The 16944-nt window shown below is 35.3% G+C and overlaps 2 protein-coding genes and 1 pseudogene across 2 annotated transcripts; all 3 read left to right on the forward strand.

Annotated features, from left to right (window-relative positions):
* Nucleotides 1-866: 866 nt before the first annotated feature.
* Nucleotides 867-1875, forward strand: LOC145577466 (sterol carrier protein 2-like). Its single transcript, XM_081634903.1, has 3 exons — nucleotides 867-1141; nucleotides 1276-1336; nucleotides 1449-1875. The coding sequence occupies exons 1-3, from the start codon at nucleotides 1010-1012 to the stop codon at nucleotides 1631-1633; spliced, it is 378 nt and encodes a 125-aa protein (XP_081491029.1). The 5' UTR covers nucleotides 867-1009; the 3' UTR covers nucleotides 1634-1875.
* Nucleotides 1876-5752: 3877 nt separating this feature from the next.
* Nucleotides 5753-10893, forward strand: LOC145577465 (G-type lectin S-receptor-like serine/threonine-protein kinase At1g11410). Its single transcript, XM_081634902.1, has 8 exons — nucleotides 5753-6832; nucleotides 7032-7369; nucleotides 8313-8444; nucleotides 9062-9225; nucleotides 9338-9548; nucleotides 9697-9934; nucleotides 10045-10195; nucleotides 10292-10893. The coding sequence occupies exons 1-8, from the start codon at nucleotides 5901-5903 to the stop codon at nucleotides 10595-10597; spliced, it is 2472 nt and encodes an 823-aa protein (XP_081491028.1). The 5' UTR covers nucleotides 5753-5900; the 3' UTR covers nucleotides 10598-10893.
* A 2957-nt stretch (nucleotides 10894-13850) lies between these two features.
* Nucleotides 13851-15433, forward strand: LOC145579499 (U-box domain-containing protein 8 pseudogene; annotated as a pseudogene).
* Nucleotides 15434-16944: the final 1511 nt, after the last annotated feature.

The following is a 16944-nucleotide window of genomic DNA, read 5'->3' on the forward strand; positions in this document are numbered from 1 at the left end:
TTTAGGAAGATTTTAGTATAGTCTACATCCTTTGTTGAGTTTGTTCTTTTTTATTTAATCCGCTTTGACTTTTACACTATTCACCACCTTTTTTTTTATTATTTTTGTGAATTATATATAAGTAAAAACATATTCACGTGGGATGTTATTAGATTCGTGTCAACAAATACTATCATAATACAAGTATATAATTTCTATAATTTTTGTTATTGGTCGTTAAAGTTTTGTATTGGAAAGCGTCACATGTCAAGTAAAAATTAACCGAGAAAGTATTAAACACATTATTCTATACTTATTGTCTCATTATCGTATTACAAATTGTACTACTCCCTCCGTCCTCTTTTGCTTGCAATATTGAGGTTTTTTTTTTTTTTTTTTTTTTGGTTGAATAGAATAGCTAAGAGAGAAAGATGGTGGGGCTAAAATAAAAAAGAACAAACTATCATAATACAAGTATATAATCTCTATACTTATTGTCTCATTAGCCGTTAAGTGGAATGGTTGTATGAGTAAAGTTGTGATCTCTTACAACCTAACATATACGTGACAAACTTAAAGAGACGACTAAATAGGTGATCATTAAATGTAGGAGTATCTATGTTATTTAAATAACTATTTAAGTATGACATAATTCTATTGCTAAAACATTGTTTATATACCTATTCATAACTCATACATGATGTTGAGATTTCCTTATAAATATAAACACGATTTTTCTCAGCTTGGTTCGGCTCGGCTCGGTTCAGATCGTAGCTGGTGAACTCGACTTGACTCGCCATGAATTAAAGCACGGACAACGGGACAAGAAGGAAGATACTAATCATACACCTAGGACAGTTAGGAATGCGTGCAATTATCGCCTTCCCCCTGGTAGTTCGTGCATTTATCCCTTCTTTTTTGGGGCAGTTAATGCTTACAACCACCGCTTTCCCCCTAATTTTAGCGCTCTTCCTTTCTCACGGTAATATCTTGCATTGCACTTCATTGAGGCATTTCGTCGAACACGAAGATGGCAGACTCTGATCAGCAGCTAAAGTCCGACGCTTTCTTGGAACAGATGAAAACCCACCTCACCACTGATGCTGGGAAAGAGATCACCAAGAAAATTGGCCTCGTTTATCAGCTCCACATCGCCCCCAAGGTAAATTAATTATTTTCATTTTTTTTGTTGTTCATTTTTGTGATTTTATGATAATTTCTTGTGATTTGCCTAAGTTTATTGAATTTGCAGTAATTTGATTAGTTTTATTGATGTGGGGTTTCCTTAATTGGCAGAAATTGGGTTTTAATGAGGTGATTTATACTGTTGATCTTAAGAAAGGAGAGGTTAAGAAAGGTTAGGGTTTCCTGATCAAACTTTGTTATTTATTTGGTTACTAAAATCTTTGAATTTTGATTGTTAATTTTATCAAATTATGTAAAAATTTGTTGGGTTTTTTTAAATTCAGGTGCTTTTGAAGGAGGAAAGCCAGATGCAACATTTTCATTCAAGGATGAAGATTTCATTAAGATTGCAACAGGGAAAATGAACCCTCAAATTGCTTTTATGAGGGGTGCAATGAAGATTAAGGGTAGTATTAGTGCTGCCCAGAAATTCACTCCTGATATATTCCCTAAGCCTTCTAAGATGTGATCCATTCCGTCGTTTCGAATGCAAGAGTATGGTTCTGGATTGCCATTGAAAAAACAAAAAAAAAAAAAAAGAAAAAAATGAACAGCATAAGAAAAGTGCCAATACTTATATAGTTTAGGGAATATCTCTGTTAAGAATCAGGGAATTCATTGTTGTTTATTAGATTCCTGATTCTTTTTAAAATTTGTGGTATTTTCTGTACTTGCTACTTTGCTAGCGAATAAAAATTGTCTTAATTATCACATCTGTTATTTAGCTTCAATTCCTTTTAGTAATTGTGTACATTGTTCATTTTGTGACGTTTGTTAGTTGAGCTTCTATGGGCATTTTATTGCAGCAGTTGTGTGTAAACTTATGGATTGTGTTCCTACAACTGAGTGGTAGATGAAATGCAAACTGAGTGCACTACTGCACTGGCACTTCCATCTGGTTCTTGTGTATGTCATGGACCTATGAATCTATGAGACTATGATATGATATATGCCTTTCAAGTTCCGTTTCCCAGTAGTCATTTATGGAGTAGTACATAGACATTGTTTATACCAAATTGTGATCAGGCTGATGTTGCTGGTGGGGACTCAAGCAGTCTAGCTGGCCTGAGTTTGAAAAATTGGTGCAATTCTTGAGCATTGTTGAATGAAATAACAGGATCGGAGATAGGAGAGAGGTTTTGTCAAATGCTGTGGTGTAGGCCTTGGATTTGCAGGAGACAAGAATCTGCTGCGACAGTGGTTGAGATTTAGGCATTTAGCACGACACTTGTTCAGTAAATAGCCAGGCAGAAACAGGTAACATTTTTCATTAGTGATTCATAATTACTTTTGTTTGCAGTTCTTCCTATCGTCTGCCTTGGTAAGAATTAAGTTTGCTCAATTGTCTTCAGAATTTTCCCTTACAATAAGCTGTTTGTCAGTGCTATTAGTTTAGGCTAGTCCTGCTTTTAGAATTAGATCCATCCATCTATCTTTAATGTGTTTGGATTTTAATTTTAGGGAGAATGGGAAGAAGACAGAAACATGGGAGAGAAGGGAAGGGAAGGAAAGATAAGATTTTTCCTTGAATTCTGCAACTTTGGAAAGAAATATAGTTCATTTTAGAGAGAAGGAAAATCAACTCCTCACACTTTCCCTTGGCTTCCCCGTCATCTTATTGATGGAAAATAAACCCTTACTTCCCTCTTCACCTCTTCTTTCTAACCCACATCTGAACAAATTGTTAGTTTGTAAGTTTATGTACTTTTCCCATATAGCTCATAGTGTCGCATTTGTATTTCTTCCTTTTGCAATTATATGTAATTTGTCAGTTGCAGTATTTTTGTTATAGAACAACTGGGTATACTGACATCACAGGAAGGAATCTGAACCCTGAATCTTTCCGGCGTGAAGGAAATAAGGAATAGACTCTGTTTTATTATTGGATGTCATAAGAAATGCTTTAAAGTGTGCCAAGGGTGACCCTTGCAGTCTACTACAGCGTATGTGATACTGATTTTGGGCTCATTGGTTGGTGGATCCTCTAAATAATCAGGGTGAAAAAAAGATGTCAAATACTGGATGTTTTCTTTCAGATGAAACTGACAAAACTGATCTAGTCATTTCATATCTTCCTGTAATAGCCACACTTGAAGTGTCATATAATCATGGAAGAGGTTTCTGGAAATTATCAGACCTCCCTAAAGATCTGGAATCTTTTCTGAAGATCTTAGTGTGATTAACTTCGTATTGGAATTTGAAGTGTGTTTGATATCTATTCTTGGTTGGTTATCTTGGACAAAAAGAGTTCCAGAGCCCACTAGCAAAACTCTGGGGCATCGGAAGGGATAGAAACATGAATTCAACTAGACAAAAGTCATGTGTACATCAAGCCTACTTGCTAGCTTAGCTTGCAGCTAGTAGTAGAAGTTTCAGTCCAGTCAGAATGCTGATTTATGACAGGTAATCGTAATTTTGTATATTTTTCTAAATGCTATTCAGCGATGTTTATAAGGATCCCCCCCCCCCCCCCCCCCCCCCCCCCCCTCTCCTTTCACTATATTGATTCTTGCTTGTGGGTTGCAAAATATGTATTCTTTGGTTAGATTTGGAAGTATGGATGGCTAATTGATACCCCTAGGTTAGGGAAATTAATTGATACCCCTTAAATTAGGGGTACAATTTAAACTGAGAGAGCAATAAAACCAAATTATAAGAGGATGAATATAAGTGCATCATCTTTTTTCAAACATGACCTGACACCTAGGAATGATCCTAGTCATTGCCTTTGTTCTGAATACGTAGTATATATATATACAAATTACATAGATACATAATACTAGAAGCTTAAAGGTAACTTAGTTTAAAGCAACCTTACAGTAGTAGGGTTTGCCAGGGATCAACTCTTATCTGGGGCAGGGAGGTGAGAAGCTTTTGTGGGATCAAATCGGTGGTGTTTGTGTATTTGGGATAGGAAGGGCTCAGCTCAAACCTCAGCGTACCTGATAAAAACTGAAACCTATGGGCTATTGAAGGTATCATCAATCCGTCCCTGCGGTAATTCATCATAGTCCTTCGAGTTTCTGAAGGCAAAAGTAGAAAACGAGGAGTTAAAGAGCGATTCTACTGTGCTGTTAATCTTCTTCATTCTTTTATGGTGACGGATTCGCCTTAAAATCACCTCCCTGTCCATCTTCTCTGAAGGATGCATCGCCTTTAGACGTATTTGACTAGTGATGTGAGATGGATATGCTAAAGCATCTTCTTCCAAGTATCCAACTTCTTCATCTTCATCTTCTTCAATCTCAACTTGGAGATTTACAATCTCAAGTTTGGATTTCTCTACCCTAGACATCATTAAGATTTCCAATTCATAACAGCTAAAATTTTATTGGGGATAGAAATAGAAAGTGTTGGGAGCTTAGTTTGTGAGTCAAGGTTCGGAGGCATAAAATATTGCAACATGAATAGGCCGGTGGAATTGGATTCTGCTTGTTTCACTTTTATGGGACCAATTGGCGATTTGGCTCTATTATTAACACTTACAGAATCAGTCACTAAGTGCTTTTACTATTGCCAAGTTTCATCCTAAGCTGCTTTCTTGTATCTCAGATTCTCGGTGATAGGAGGTCTCGGGTTCGAGCCTTCTTAGGAAGTGTGGTATTCATTTGATGAGTTGCTAGAGTTACAACTTAAGACTTGATCACCGAAGCTGTTACAAACTGGCACTTCACGGATCTTTCATCTATATTTTCATGTTTTACCGTGATTGGTTAGTTAGCCTTATTGGGTTCTAAAAGTCAATCATTCATGAATCCCATCAAAATTAAATCTTCTACATCACTCAACTCTAGAGTGGGGTCAAGTGTAATAATGAATGCAAAGGTCATCAAAAACTAGTGTATCCACCAATTCTATCGGTCTGTGATTTTTAATGACATACCCGTTCTGTTTTTCTGAAAGTTTGACTCGTTTGACCTTCAATGCGGATATTTGACCGTTAATAATTACAACTAATTGTTGTTTATATTTCAGGTTTTCTTCTGATCTTAATATTTGGATTATTTATAACTTCTAATCTTAAGCATGCAATTGCTTTCATTCTGCCGTTCACTCCAGCATGCAAGTGACCTGAAAGCTTTGTTATATATTTTCAAAACTTCAGTCATTATTGGATTGGGTCATTTGGTGTTGGATAAATATTGAGAAGTGAAATATCGGACTAGTTGGTTTTAACAGGGATATACAATTGGTAGGTGTATAAGTGTATTGTTTTGTTAGGTTCAAGTCAAGGTAGAATGGAGATCGAAGAAGTGCTACCTTGGTACCACATATGGGGCAATCTTAGTGGGATGGAGCTGAGGAAAATACTTGGTAAGATATGGAGTAACATCTTTAAGATCCGAAGGACTTGAATATTATTGGATTATATCAAGTTAGCATCATGTTCTATTCTACATGCTTGTGTAGCCGTTTCGCGCCACAGTTTTATTGCTTTGCTTTGACTTAGTCTATTTGAAATTAATTTAGAGTCCTAAGCTTGTAGATTACCTAGTAGATGTCTATTCAAATGCAGTTGAGCTTGCCTAAAAAGAAATTTAATGCTAGAAGCCAGTATATAAATGCCAACACATACTGTACCAATAGATCTTCATCACAGGCATCAAGTTGACATACCAACTAAAAATCATTGAGCATATAAATGCTGCAACCAGAAGAATTATTGGTTTTTATCTGAAACACATTTGCATCTGCTCAACAAGGTTGACAGTGCACCTTTTTTGTTACAATTCAACATGCTTTTGAGAGTGCTTCTTGTGGCTCTTTCGCTGCAGTTATGTGCTTCTACTGACACTATAACTCCTAGCAGTCCCCTCAGAGCAGGTGATGTACTGACATCTAAAGCCGGGAAGTTTACCTTGGGTTTTTTCAGCCCCGGAAATACCACTCGAAGGTACGTCGGAATCTGGTTCACAAAGGTTTCTGTGCTTACTGCTGTTTGGGTTGCAAATAGAGATAGACCCATCTATGGTTCCAATGGAACCCTTTCGATCATCGAAGGCGGGCATCTTACACTTACCTCCGGGAAAACTGTTGCATGGTCCACAAATATTTCGGTTCCCGTCTCCCTAAACAAAACTAACAGCACCTCATGTCAACTTCTAGATTCTGGAAATTTAGTCTTGACTGCTGATAATGGCAAAACTCTGCTGTGGCAAAGTTTTGATCACTTAACAGACACTTTTCTGCCAGGAATGACGCTTGGGTTAGATAAAAGAACTGGGTTAAACCGTTATTTAACCTCTTGGAGATCAAAAGATGATCCAAGGTCTGGAAAATACACCTTTCAAGTTGACCCAAAAGGATCTCCTCAATTCTTCTTGTACCATGGCTCGGACTTAATATGGCGAACAGGTCCATGGGTAGGACAGAAATGGAGCGGAGTACCAGATATGACTCATGCTTATATCTTTAACTATAGTTTTGTCAGCAATGCAAATGAGGTTTCCGTAACCTACAACCTTCTTAGCGATTCCATCATCACAATCTTCTCGGTGGATGGTCTTACAGGAACAGTCCAGAGACAGACATGGCATGAAAATACGAAACATTGGACTAAGTTCTGGTCTGCACCAAAGGAGCTTTGTGATCAGTATGGGGAGTGTGGTCCTTTTGGTAACTGCAACCCCAATGGTGGCAATCAATTTCAGTGCACCTGTTATCCTGGGTACTTCTTTCCTTTCTTGCTAATGAATTCATATATTATTTATGTTTATCTACCGAGTATTTCATTACACACACTATTATTTGTTCTTTTGAATGTTACTAGCACCTCTGAAAAACTTGTGGATAACCTTAATTCTTTGACGTTATGTGCTGATTCTTTAGCTGATCACAAGCATCCATAAATACTTGTCTACCAACAGGTATAAGCCTAAATCACCGCGAGATTGGTATCTGAGAGACGGTTCAGCAGGTTGTGTAAGAGAAGAAAACAGGTCAATGTGCAGAAATGGAGAAGGATTCTTGAAGTTAGCCAGCGTTAAGTTGCCAGATACATCGAAAGCTGTAGTGAACAAGAGCTCGACATTGAAACAATGTGAACAAGAGTGCTTGAAGAACTGCTCTTGCGTTGGATATACCAGTGCAGACGACAGTGGTGGAGGCAGTGGCTGCATTTCATTGTACGGCCAGTTGATGGATACCAGAATGTATCCTAGTGGGGGCCAAGATGTATACTTCCGGGCGGATGCAGTTGAGCTAGGTATGACTTCATTTAATTTGTGTGTATCTATAATTTGATATTCATGTCAATGATTTCTGGTTGTACTAGGACCAAGTTTCTAGTACTATGACCAAGGAATAGTTTGCTTGAAAACATATCCGTGTGACCTTTGTAACTTTAATTACTTGGCTAAAAAATTATGGAGTACTTTATTTTAATCCAAAGGCAAAGAATTAGTTTGCTTATTAACTCAATTTTTGCTGATAACTCATAGACCTTGTAAATTAACCTACACTTGGTTATCCTATTTGAATCATTTGACCAAGATTAGAATTGACCCAGTCGAATATTATTAGCTGATTATAGTGTACAACAGGCCTGAATATGAACTGCCCTGAAATCAAACCAAATATTATATCATCGAAAATCTGGAAAATAACTCAAACTATACTGACCCTGAAAAAAAAATCTCAATCCAAATGACCTGTTTGGCACCTCTACTCAAACTCCCACTTTCCTTGCCCCCAGTTGGCGAGATGCCCAGTCAGTTTCAATCTCTTTGTCACATGATAAGATAAATTTCTGTACTTTGCTGTTGAATACCATTTACTCCCTCTGTCCCTAATTGTTTGCTCCACTTTCCTTTTTAAGGTGTTCCCAAAAGATTGACCCATACTACTTTTGGCATGTTTTTCCACTTGCACTCTCTCTATCTCTCTCATTGATATTTGTGTCAACCCATGTGCACTATTTTTTGCCCAAAGCCTTAATAAAATAGATTTATAGTTTGGGGCAAACAATTGGGGACAGAGGGGTAGAAAACATGAAATTTATGATATACTTTTGTAGTAAAGTTGTAGTCATGAATACCACTACAAATTTGTTCTTCTAAAAGTTCTTAGTGCCAACGGTAAGAAAAGTATTATCTTCCTAGTTGCAATGCTTAAGCAGTATTTCTAAATAACATGTTTGTGCTTTGCAGAAAGGTATCGGAGGTCAAAAGGCCTTTTTGCAAATAAGAAACTGGAAGCACTTCTCATAGGGCTTGTGGTGCTAATATTTTTATTATTGATCCTTTTCGTGGGCTATTGGGTACATCAGAAGATTAAAAAAGGTACTACTGATTATCTCATTTTGTGCTTTACTTTGCAGTTATAGGTTTAATATGGACTTTTTGTAACTATAAAATCTAAGATAGTAAGCTTAAGATATACTCCGTACTTTGTAATGAAGACTATGATATGACATTCAATTGGTAAAACCATTTATATGTGATGTACTGAAATAAGAAGGGGGCAGAGTCAGAGTTTTACAAAGCTTAGTAGCTTACATGCGTACTTCTATTTCCATCCAAATCAGCAGTACCTACATTTTTAATTTAGGAACAACAATTTGAAGCAAACTCATTAAAAATAGACAAAGGGTTCAATGTTTTATAATCGATTGCTAATATGCCCTTATAACTAGTAAGGAAGAAAAGTGATTTATTACACAACAATTATATAGGTTGTATACTTGCATTGCAAAATGTCATACCTATAAATACTCCGTATGAGATTGGGGCAATGTGACAAAATGACAAAAAATTTCAAGCAGAAGGATTAAATTATCTATATGCTTTAGATACATGCTCATCTTTAAATAGGTTATGCCAAAAATTTTGAATACCTTTCAATAACAAACTATCAAAGAGGTCATTGCTTGAAAATATATCTAATTGATGATATATAGAACGGCAAGAGGAAGCTGAAAGGTCCCTTTGGACGAAAGATGCTGAAGAAAGTGATACCAGTTCAGAATTACCCTTCTTTACTCGTAGCGAAATAGCTGCAGCTACAGACAATTTCAGTATGGCTAATAAGCTTGGAGAAGGTGGTTTCGGATCAGTGTACAAGGTGTTATTTTTTCCTGTTACAGGATTGCTCCAAAGTTGATTTTTTTTTTTTTACACAGCTTACATTAGGATTCGTCTATATGATTGCTGAGATATCTGTACTCTGCTAATAGGGTCGAATGGAAAATGGGCAAGAAATTGCTGTTAAAAAACTGGCTCCAAATTCAGGGCAAGGTATACAAGAATTTAAGAATGAAGTTAGGCTAATTGCTAAACTTCAGCACAGGAACCTTGTGAAGATGTTAGGGTGTTGCATTAGAGGAGACGAGAAGATGTTGATCTACGAATTCATGCCAAACAAAAGCTTGGACTACTTCATTTTCAGTAAGTCGGTTCCTAAAAACTACTTCCACCCTGTATTAGTTTTACCTGTCCCATATAATATTCAGTACAAAAGATTTAAGTTCATGTTAATGTTCCTAAAGATTTTAAATTCTTAACACAATCTGTTTATAAATCAATTTCATTGAAGATGAGGAGAATAAGTTGTCTTTGGATTGGAATAAACGCTTTGACATCATAATGGGGATCGCTAGAGGGATGTTATATCTTCACCAAGACTCGCGACTAAGGATCATCCACAGGGACATGAAAGCAAGCAATGTCTTGCTGGATAAAGATATGGTTCCCAAAATCTCAGATTTTGGAATGGCTAGAATTTTCGGAAATGAGCAAGTGCAAGTAAACACTACCAGGGTGGTCGGAACCTAGTAAGTACATTACATGAATGCAAACATAATATTGCTCATAAATCTTAAAGACATAATATGTAAGGCAGGGCATCTGACTAGTCTTGGTTATGGCTTTTCTACTTTCGCAGTGGATATATGGCACCAGAGTATGCACTGGAGGGACTGATGTCTGTAAAGTCTGATGTCTTTAGCTTTGGAGTCTTGTTACTGGAAATTATTACTGGTAGAAAAAACTCGGGTTTTTATCATGACAATCCTTCTATAAACTTAGTTGGTCATGTAAGTAACTTTAATCATTCTCTAAAGACAAATTTTAGATGCTAAAGTGCGTATGATGCTCTATTTCTAAGATTGGATTAATGCAAATTTGTACAGGTTTGGGAGCTTTGGAAAGAAGGAAAATCTTCGGAAATTGTTGATCCATCATTGAAAGATGCAGATATTGAGGAACTTTTAATATGCATACAAACTGGACTATTATGTGTGCAAGAATGTGCAGATGATAGACCAACAATGTCAGCAGTAGTTTTTATGTTGAGCAACAAAGTCGAACTTCCTTCTCCGAATCAACCTGCATTTATCCACAAAGGGCGTCAACAAGATGCAGATCCATCATCATCTAGTGCTGGTGCATATTCAGTAAATGAACTCTCAATCACTTCCATGATTGACGGTCGCTGAGGCTGAGGCCGAGGCCAGGGTCGGGTTAATGTTAATCTGAGCTTCTATGTGATTTCAGTTTGAACATTTCATAATTCATACTAGGATGTCTATTAAGAAAAATGCTCTAATATTTATAGTTTTTGCTGTAAGAATAAATAAATAGTTATAAAGTTATTCACATGTAAAAAAGGGTTGGGAAATGCTAAATTGTTTACGGAATTTCAAATAATAGTTAATAATTTATTTGACTAGCTCACAACTTTTGACGTTATTTTTAGACAGTTGACTTTAACATAATGCATTGACTTTTTTGTACCAGCTTATTTATGACTGAGGAAATACCAGAGGGGCATTAAAGTCAAAATATTCTTATCCCACCAACGTCTTCAATTTATCCACACATTCACGCGCTAAACAGAGGGTATACTTCAGCAGTTCAGCATAATTAATACTCCGTACTCTTTTATTCCGTTAAATGTTGGAAAATTTGCCAATTGTAGTCAATTAAAGTTTGTATTTTGTAAATTGCAGTTATTTTAAAAAAAAAAATGACGGAGTACAATTTGCAATCCAAAAGTACTACGGGGTAATAACTTATTAATTTCATCCAAATCAATTTTTTTTCCTCAATTTACGTGTTAAAAAAATTTCAAACAAAGGTTTTAGGGGTCATTTAATCTCTTAAAAATCTGAACTGAGCTCGAAATTGGGAAAAAATAACGTAAGTGTCTCGTTTTGCGTATCAAAAAAATGTATTGATTTGTATGCAACTATCTTTGCCGTGAATACGAGGAACTTACGTTAATTTTTGTCAATTCCAAGCTTAATTTGAACTGTTAAGAGATAAAATGGACCCAAAGATGTAACATTTTTTGGCACGTAAGTCGATGAAAAAAATGAATAGGGTGTCAATTTACAATTTATTAGTACTTTTTGGCTGTAATTTACAAAATACAAACTTTAAATAGTTGCAATTGACAAATTTTTCCTAAAGTATTATTGGTAGAAAATTAATGGAAGGTTAAGGCATAAATTGACAAACTCTAGGGCTCCCTATTTATTAGTTCAATTTATTTCCAATTATTTTAGGATAGATAATTGGGTAATGTTACATGAAGCCCTTAGGGATAAGAAAAAAATTAAATAATTTTTCTTATTTGATGTTAATTTAGCAATGCATGACAAAATCACACACAATGACACAAATAATTGTAATTAATGTTATATATTTATTTGCTTTTATTTTTCCAATTTTAGCTCCTTATATGTAATCCTAAGGGTTATGTAAAGTATTTTCCTTTAAAATAACTTAGGAAAATACTTTATGTAGGAAAATAATTTATTTCCTTATATGTAATCATAAGGGTTATGCAAATTTTAATGTTATGTAAGGGTTGATAAATTAAATTCAAATTTGTAGGAATCATAAATTCTAATAGATGATAAGGACTACTTGAGTCCAATATACAACTAACTATATGTTAATAAAATCTAATAAGCTTAGATTGGTTTTAAAAACTTAGGCAAAAAATTCATGCATACTTCGTATACGATTGAAGTATGTGTAAAACGGGTAAATAATAAAATGAATCCTAAGCCCATATGATACTTACTATTCGAGCTTTCAGATGACTTTATGCACGCAACATAGGTATATAATAGTAATTTGAAGTATTTAGGGTTATAAAAAACTCCATGTTAGCAATCTACTTTAGATTCTTTTGTAAATATTAAAATTAGCATCGATCTGTTTATATAGTATTATATTCTTTTTATCGTAAACATGCATTATATGGACATATATAGTTCTATAAATATATATACATCTAGGTTAAGAGATTTTATGTGTGAATTTGGATATTAATTTCACAAATCATAAAAGTTAGTCAGTTCTCCTAAGCCATTAACAATAGTCTGCACCAAAGGATAATATTATGGGCATTATGGTGTGTTTTTCTTTCACTTTGAAGTCCTCTTATTAATATAACCAGTTTATCATGGTATTAGAGCAATTTACATTCATTTGTGTTATTATTTTCTTAATATGAGACTATGAGTTCCACATTTTCTTTAATCATTTAAACCATGAAATGCTTTGCAGTTGTTGGTTGGTACATCAATTTCAAGTTCATTATATTGTTAATTTTGTTATCCATATTAGCTGATAAACTCATTCGTTTAATATGTTTTGCTTCATAAATTCGTAAAAAATCTTAAATCAATCTTCTTTTATTTACATCTAAAAAGTAACATAACCCGACCTACATATCATAGTTTATTTTGTTTCTTCCTCTTACACTAAATCCTACATGTGTAATGTGTTTATTTTAACCACATTTTAGAGGCTTTACGAAGTATACATGCACGCATGATGCATCCTTTAGAAAATCCTAACATATACAAAATCCCTTGTGTTTTCAATGGAACTACTTTAGGTGATTGAGAAAGATATGTATAGAATTCATTATTTGCAAAGAACAAGCTTGAATTTCTTCTAAAACCTCAATAACATGGCGGAATGATCTACTTCGCAATAAAAGTAGTTTATCTTCTTAACACGATTATTATTTAATTAACTCATAACATACATTAGGAAATAAATCTAAAATAATTAAGTCTTGTCCAATAAAATCTTATCCAATAAAATCAATTATTTTTTCCATCATTCAAATTTTTCTTTTTTTTTTTACTAAATCAAATTACAGTCAAATCTAATAATTTAGGGTTCGTTTGGCATTGTTGTGGTTTTCTGTTTTTTGGTTTTTTGTTCTCTAAAAGTATATGATATGAGTCCCATAATGAATCAAAAATTATATAAACTTATTAAAATTATGATAATTATGAAAACTGACAACAGAAAAGTGGAAACTCCTTTTTCTTGTTTCCTGTTTTTGGTTTTTGGTTTTCAAAAAAACAGGAAAATGAAAACCAAAACTGATGCCAAACAAGCCCTTACTAACCCTAATTAATCCTCCCATAAACAACCAACTAATAGCCTTTTTTCACAAACAATACCACCACCGTCACCAAAACCCCAAAGTACCCCTCACACCAAAACACAACAATCAAAACTCTCACCAAATCACAAGGGCATTTTAGTCATTTCACTTAAAAAATCCCAACAACTAGATCACGTGTCACCTTTCCATTTCATACAATTAAATTTATTTTCCACTGTATAAAAATGTAGTGGTCTGTAATCTTCTTTCTTTCTTCCTTTCATTTTCTCTCTCTTTTATCATTTTCTCTCTCCTCCCCCCCCCCCCAAAAAAAAAAAAAAAAATGTCAGAATCCAAAACCAAAACCCCAAAAAACCCCTTCACTTCATCATCATCTTCTTCTTCTTCTTCATCTCTTCTCATTACCAAAGAGAAAATGGCAAATGAACTTCCAGAATATTTCAAATGCCCCATTTCTCTTGATATAATGTCCGACCCGGTTATCCTCTCTTCGGGTCATACCTTTGATCGGAGCTCCATTCAAAGATGGATTGACTCAGGCCACCGTACTTGTCCAATTACCAAACTACCCCTCCCTGACCCACCTTCCCTCATCCCTAACCACGCCCTTCGCAGCCTCATTTCCAACTACACACCCACCCAACTCACTCCAACTCGGTCTGACTCGGATGGGTCTGGGTCTGACTCACTGAGTCAACTCGGGTGTCTAATCTCGAAGCTTAACTCGAGGGGTTCGACGGTTGAGGAGAAGGTTGAATCGTTGGTGAGGTTGACGGGGTTGTCGAAGGCTAACCCGGGGTTCCGAGCGCGGCTCACTGAGTCGGGCGCAGTGTCTGCTGTGTTGAGGTGTGTTGACTCGGACAATGACCCGGGTATGCAGGAGAAGGCGTTGTTGCTGTTGTTGAATTTGAGTTTGGAGTCGGATGATAATAAGGTGGGGTTGGTCGCGGAGGGGGCGGTGGCGAGGGTGGTTAGTGCTTTGGGGAGCACTGCTGCTGCGGTGGCAGCAACGGTGCTCACCAGCCTCGCTGTGGTGGAGGTGAACAAGGCGACCATCGGGGCTCACCCCGGTGCGGTGAGGTGCCTTGTTCACCTCCTCCACACGGGGAGAGGAAGAGAGAGGAAAGAAGCTGCGACCGCTCTCTTTACTCTCTCTTCCTTCCCCGAGAACCGTCGTAGGACGGTTGACTGCGGGGCAGTCCCGATTTTGATCAGAATGGCAAAATCAGGACTCGAGCGAGCAATCGAAGTGCTGGGATTGCTCGCTAAGTGTAAAGAAGGGAGGGAGGAGATAGTGAAATGTGATGGGGTTGTAGAGATTTTGGTACATTATGTGAAAAATGGGAGTTTAAGGGGAATTCAATATGGATTGATGACATTGAATTTGATTTGTTGTAGTAGTGATAGAGTGAAGAGACAAGTAAAAAATCAAGGAGTTTTGGAGATTTGTTTTGGGTTAATTCAAGATGATAATGAGAAGATTCATAGGGTTGCATCCAATTTGGCTAAAGTTTTGCAAGAGAATTAACAAGAACAAAGATAATTTGAGGTGAGATGATTTGGGATTTATTATTGGGTCAACAAGTTTTACCCTTTTGAGAATTGAGATACTTCAAATGTTGGTTTAATTTTTATACTAGTTCTTTTTGTTGTACAAAAGAGAAAAAGGAATAGAAGTTTTTTTTTTTTTTTTTTTTTTCAATTTTGTTGCTGTATCAATTCTCAATGTACATTATTTTAATAAACAATATATATGGATAAAGAACTCTTCTTTGAATTTTTGCATTTACCTTGTTGCAATCACTTCCTACAAAGCCGCAATTTTTATTACACTAGGGTGGAGCCAACGAGCTAGGTACAACCGGATATATAATAAAGTCTGTTGAGTTATACGCTGGGAGGTTTTAGGTTAAGTAGTTATAAATGGAAATCAGATTCGTCATCATTATAGGCTTACAGCACTACGGAGTAATATAATTGAGGTTCTAATAGTGGAATTGTATTCAATTTCTTGCTTAAATGATCATAACATGGTGGGTGGAGCAATTAACTAAATTTGTTAAACTTAATGATAAAATTAGCTAACTTAAGCAAAGTGTATTCCAGTGTTATCTTTCATGAGTGATTTTAAGGCATTTGGATTGTAGTTAAAAGGATAGATATTATTGTTTAATTTTGAGAGTTTCTTTGTTGGTTCTAGTGCGGTTTTTCCATTTGTTTTGGGTAATAAAGAAAAAAGAAAAGAAAAAAAAAGGGGTAAGAATATGCTTTGGATAAGAAAATTGATGATTCACAAAAAGTGGGTTCATGACAATCGACAACTTATTGGGCTTATTCCTACTCGGCTACTCGTATTCACTATCAAAGTGGCTTGCCTATAATCTAGAAGACATAATCTAGAAGAAATAAGGTTCAAATCTTGCCTTGTTGCTTCTAGGTTTGGGTACGGGAACGATTTAGTATGAAATTTGGTATATACGGAGTAATTCAATAAGATCATCCGCTGCCTATGGTCTAGAAGACATAAGGTTCAAATCTTGCCTTGTTGCTTCTAGGTTTGGATACGGGTACGATTTAGTATGAAAGTTAGTATATACAGAGTAATTCAATAACATCATCCGATATTGAATGTCTAGATTTGTACTAGTTTGAAGAATATTATGGAAATTGATTTTTCTACAAATGAAACGTTGATTTCAAATAGATGTGTAAGACAAATTTTTTTTCTCTTCTAATTTGCATGAGAGTTTTGCATTTGCTTTTGTCCAAACATAACTAGAACTTGTTTACTTTTTTTTGACACAAGAACTTGTTTACTTTAACGCTACGTAATTGGTTATAAACACTATGAACCACAAAAAAAAAAAAGATTAATTGATTCGAAATTCACTTGATCAACCTATTTGACTTGACAATGGAGAAAAAACTATAAAAAAAAAGACACCACTCAAGTAGCTAGTAGTTTTCATGTATTTGGATTATTATGAACCCAATAAATGCCATGATCAGCTAGGTCCAATAAATTTGGACAATTAATAGGATATTTTGGATCATACAAAATTGTTATGGATTACAATCTTAACCAACCAATTAATGGTCTCAAAAAGAATCCGTTGAATATCGATTTTTTTAATACTATTACAAGCATTATCCCCTTTGCTTCTACTTGATAGTCATATTTGAAAAATACTTTGTATAAATTTGGTATAAATTTGAAATATACCATAAATTTAAAAGAAAAAACAAAGACTTGGAATTTTTGTTTAACTCGTCGTTACGTTTTGTAATGGATGGAGAATTTAAGATCATTTAATTTGATTCTAAAGAAATATTTGAAGGGGTGAGTGATTCTTTTGTAGTCATGCTAATGTACATCACAAGTGGCAAAATCCAAGCCAAGTAAGC

Source organism: Chenopodium album, chromosome 14 (assembly GCF_948465745.1).
Source record: "Chenopodium album chromosome 14, dcCheAlbu1.1, whole genome shotgun sequence".
NCBI classification, from domain to species: Eukaryota; Viridiplantae; Streptophyta; class Magnoliopsida; order Caryophyllales; family Amaranthaceae; genus Chenopodium; species Chenopodium album.

Bases quoted from the DNA above. Each gene is read 5' to 3' on its own strand.
- LOC145577466 (XM_081634903.1), top strand. From the start codon at position 1,010: ATGGCAGACTCTGATCAGCAGCTAAAGTCCGACGCTTTCTTGGAACAG. The intron at 1,142-1,275 runs GTAAATTAATTA...CTTAATTGGCAG, and splicing joins AGCTCCACATCGCCCCCAAG to AAATTGGGTTTTAATGAGGT. The intron at 1,337-1,448 runs GTTAGGGTTTCC...TTTTAAATTCAG, and splicing joins GAAAGGAGAGGTTAAGAAAG to GTGCTTTTGAAGGAGGAAAG.
- LOC145577465 (XM_081634902.1), top strand. From the start codon at position 5,901: ATGCTTTTGAGAGTGCTTCTTGTGGCTCTTTCGCTGCAGTTATGTGCT. The intron at 6,833-7,031 runs GTACTTCTTTCC...GTCTACCAACAG, and splicing joins CAGTGCACCTGTTATCCTGG to GTATAAGCCTAAATCACCGC. The intron at 8,445-9,061 runs GTACTACTGATT...GATGATATATAG, and splicing joins ACATCAGAAGATTAAAAAAG to AACGGCAAGAGGAAGCTGAA.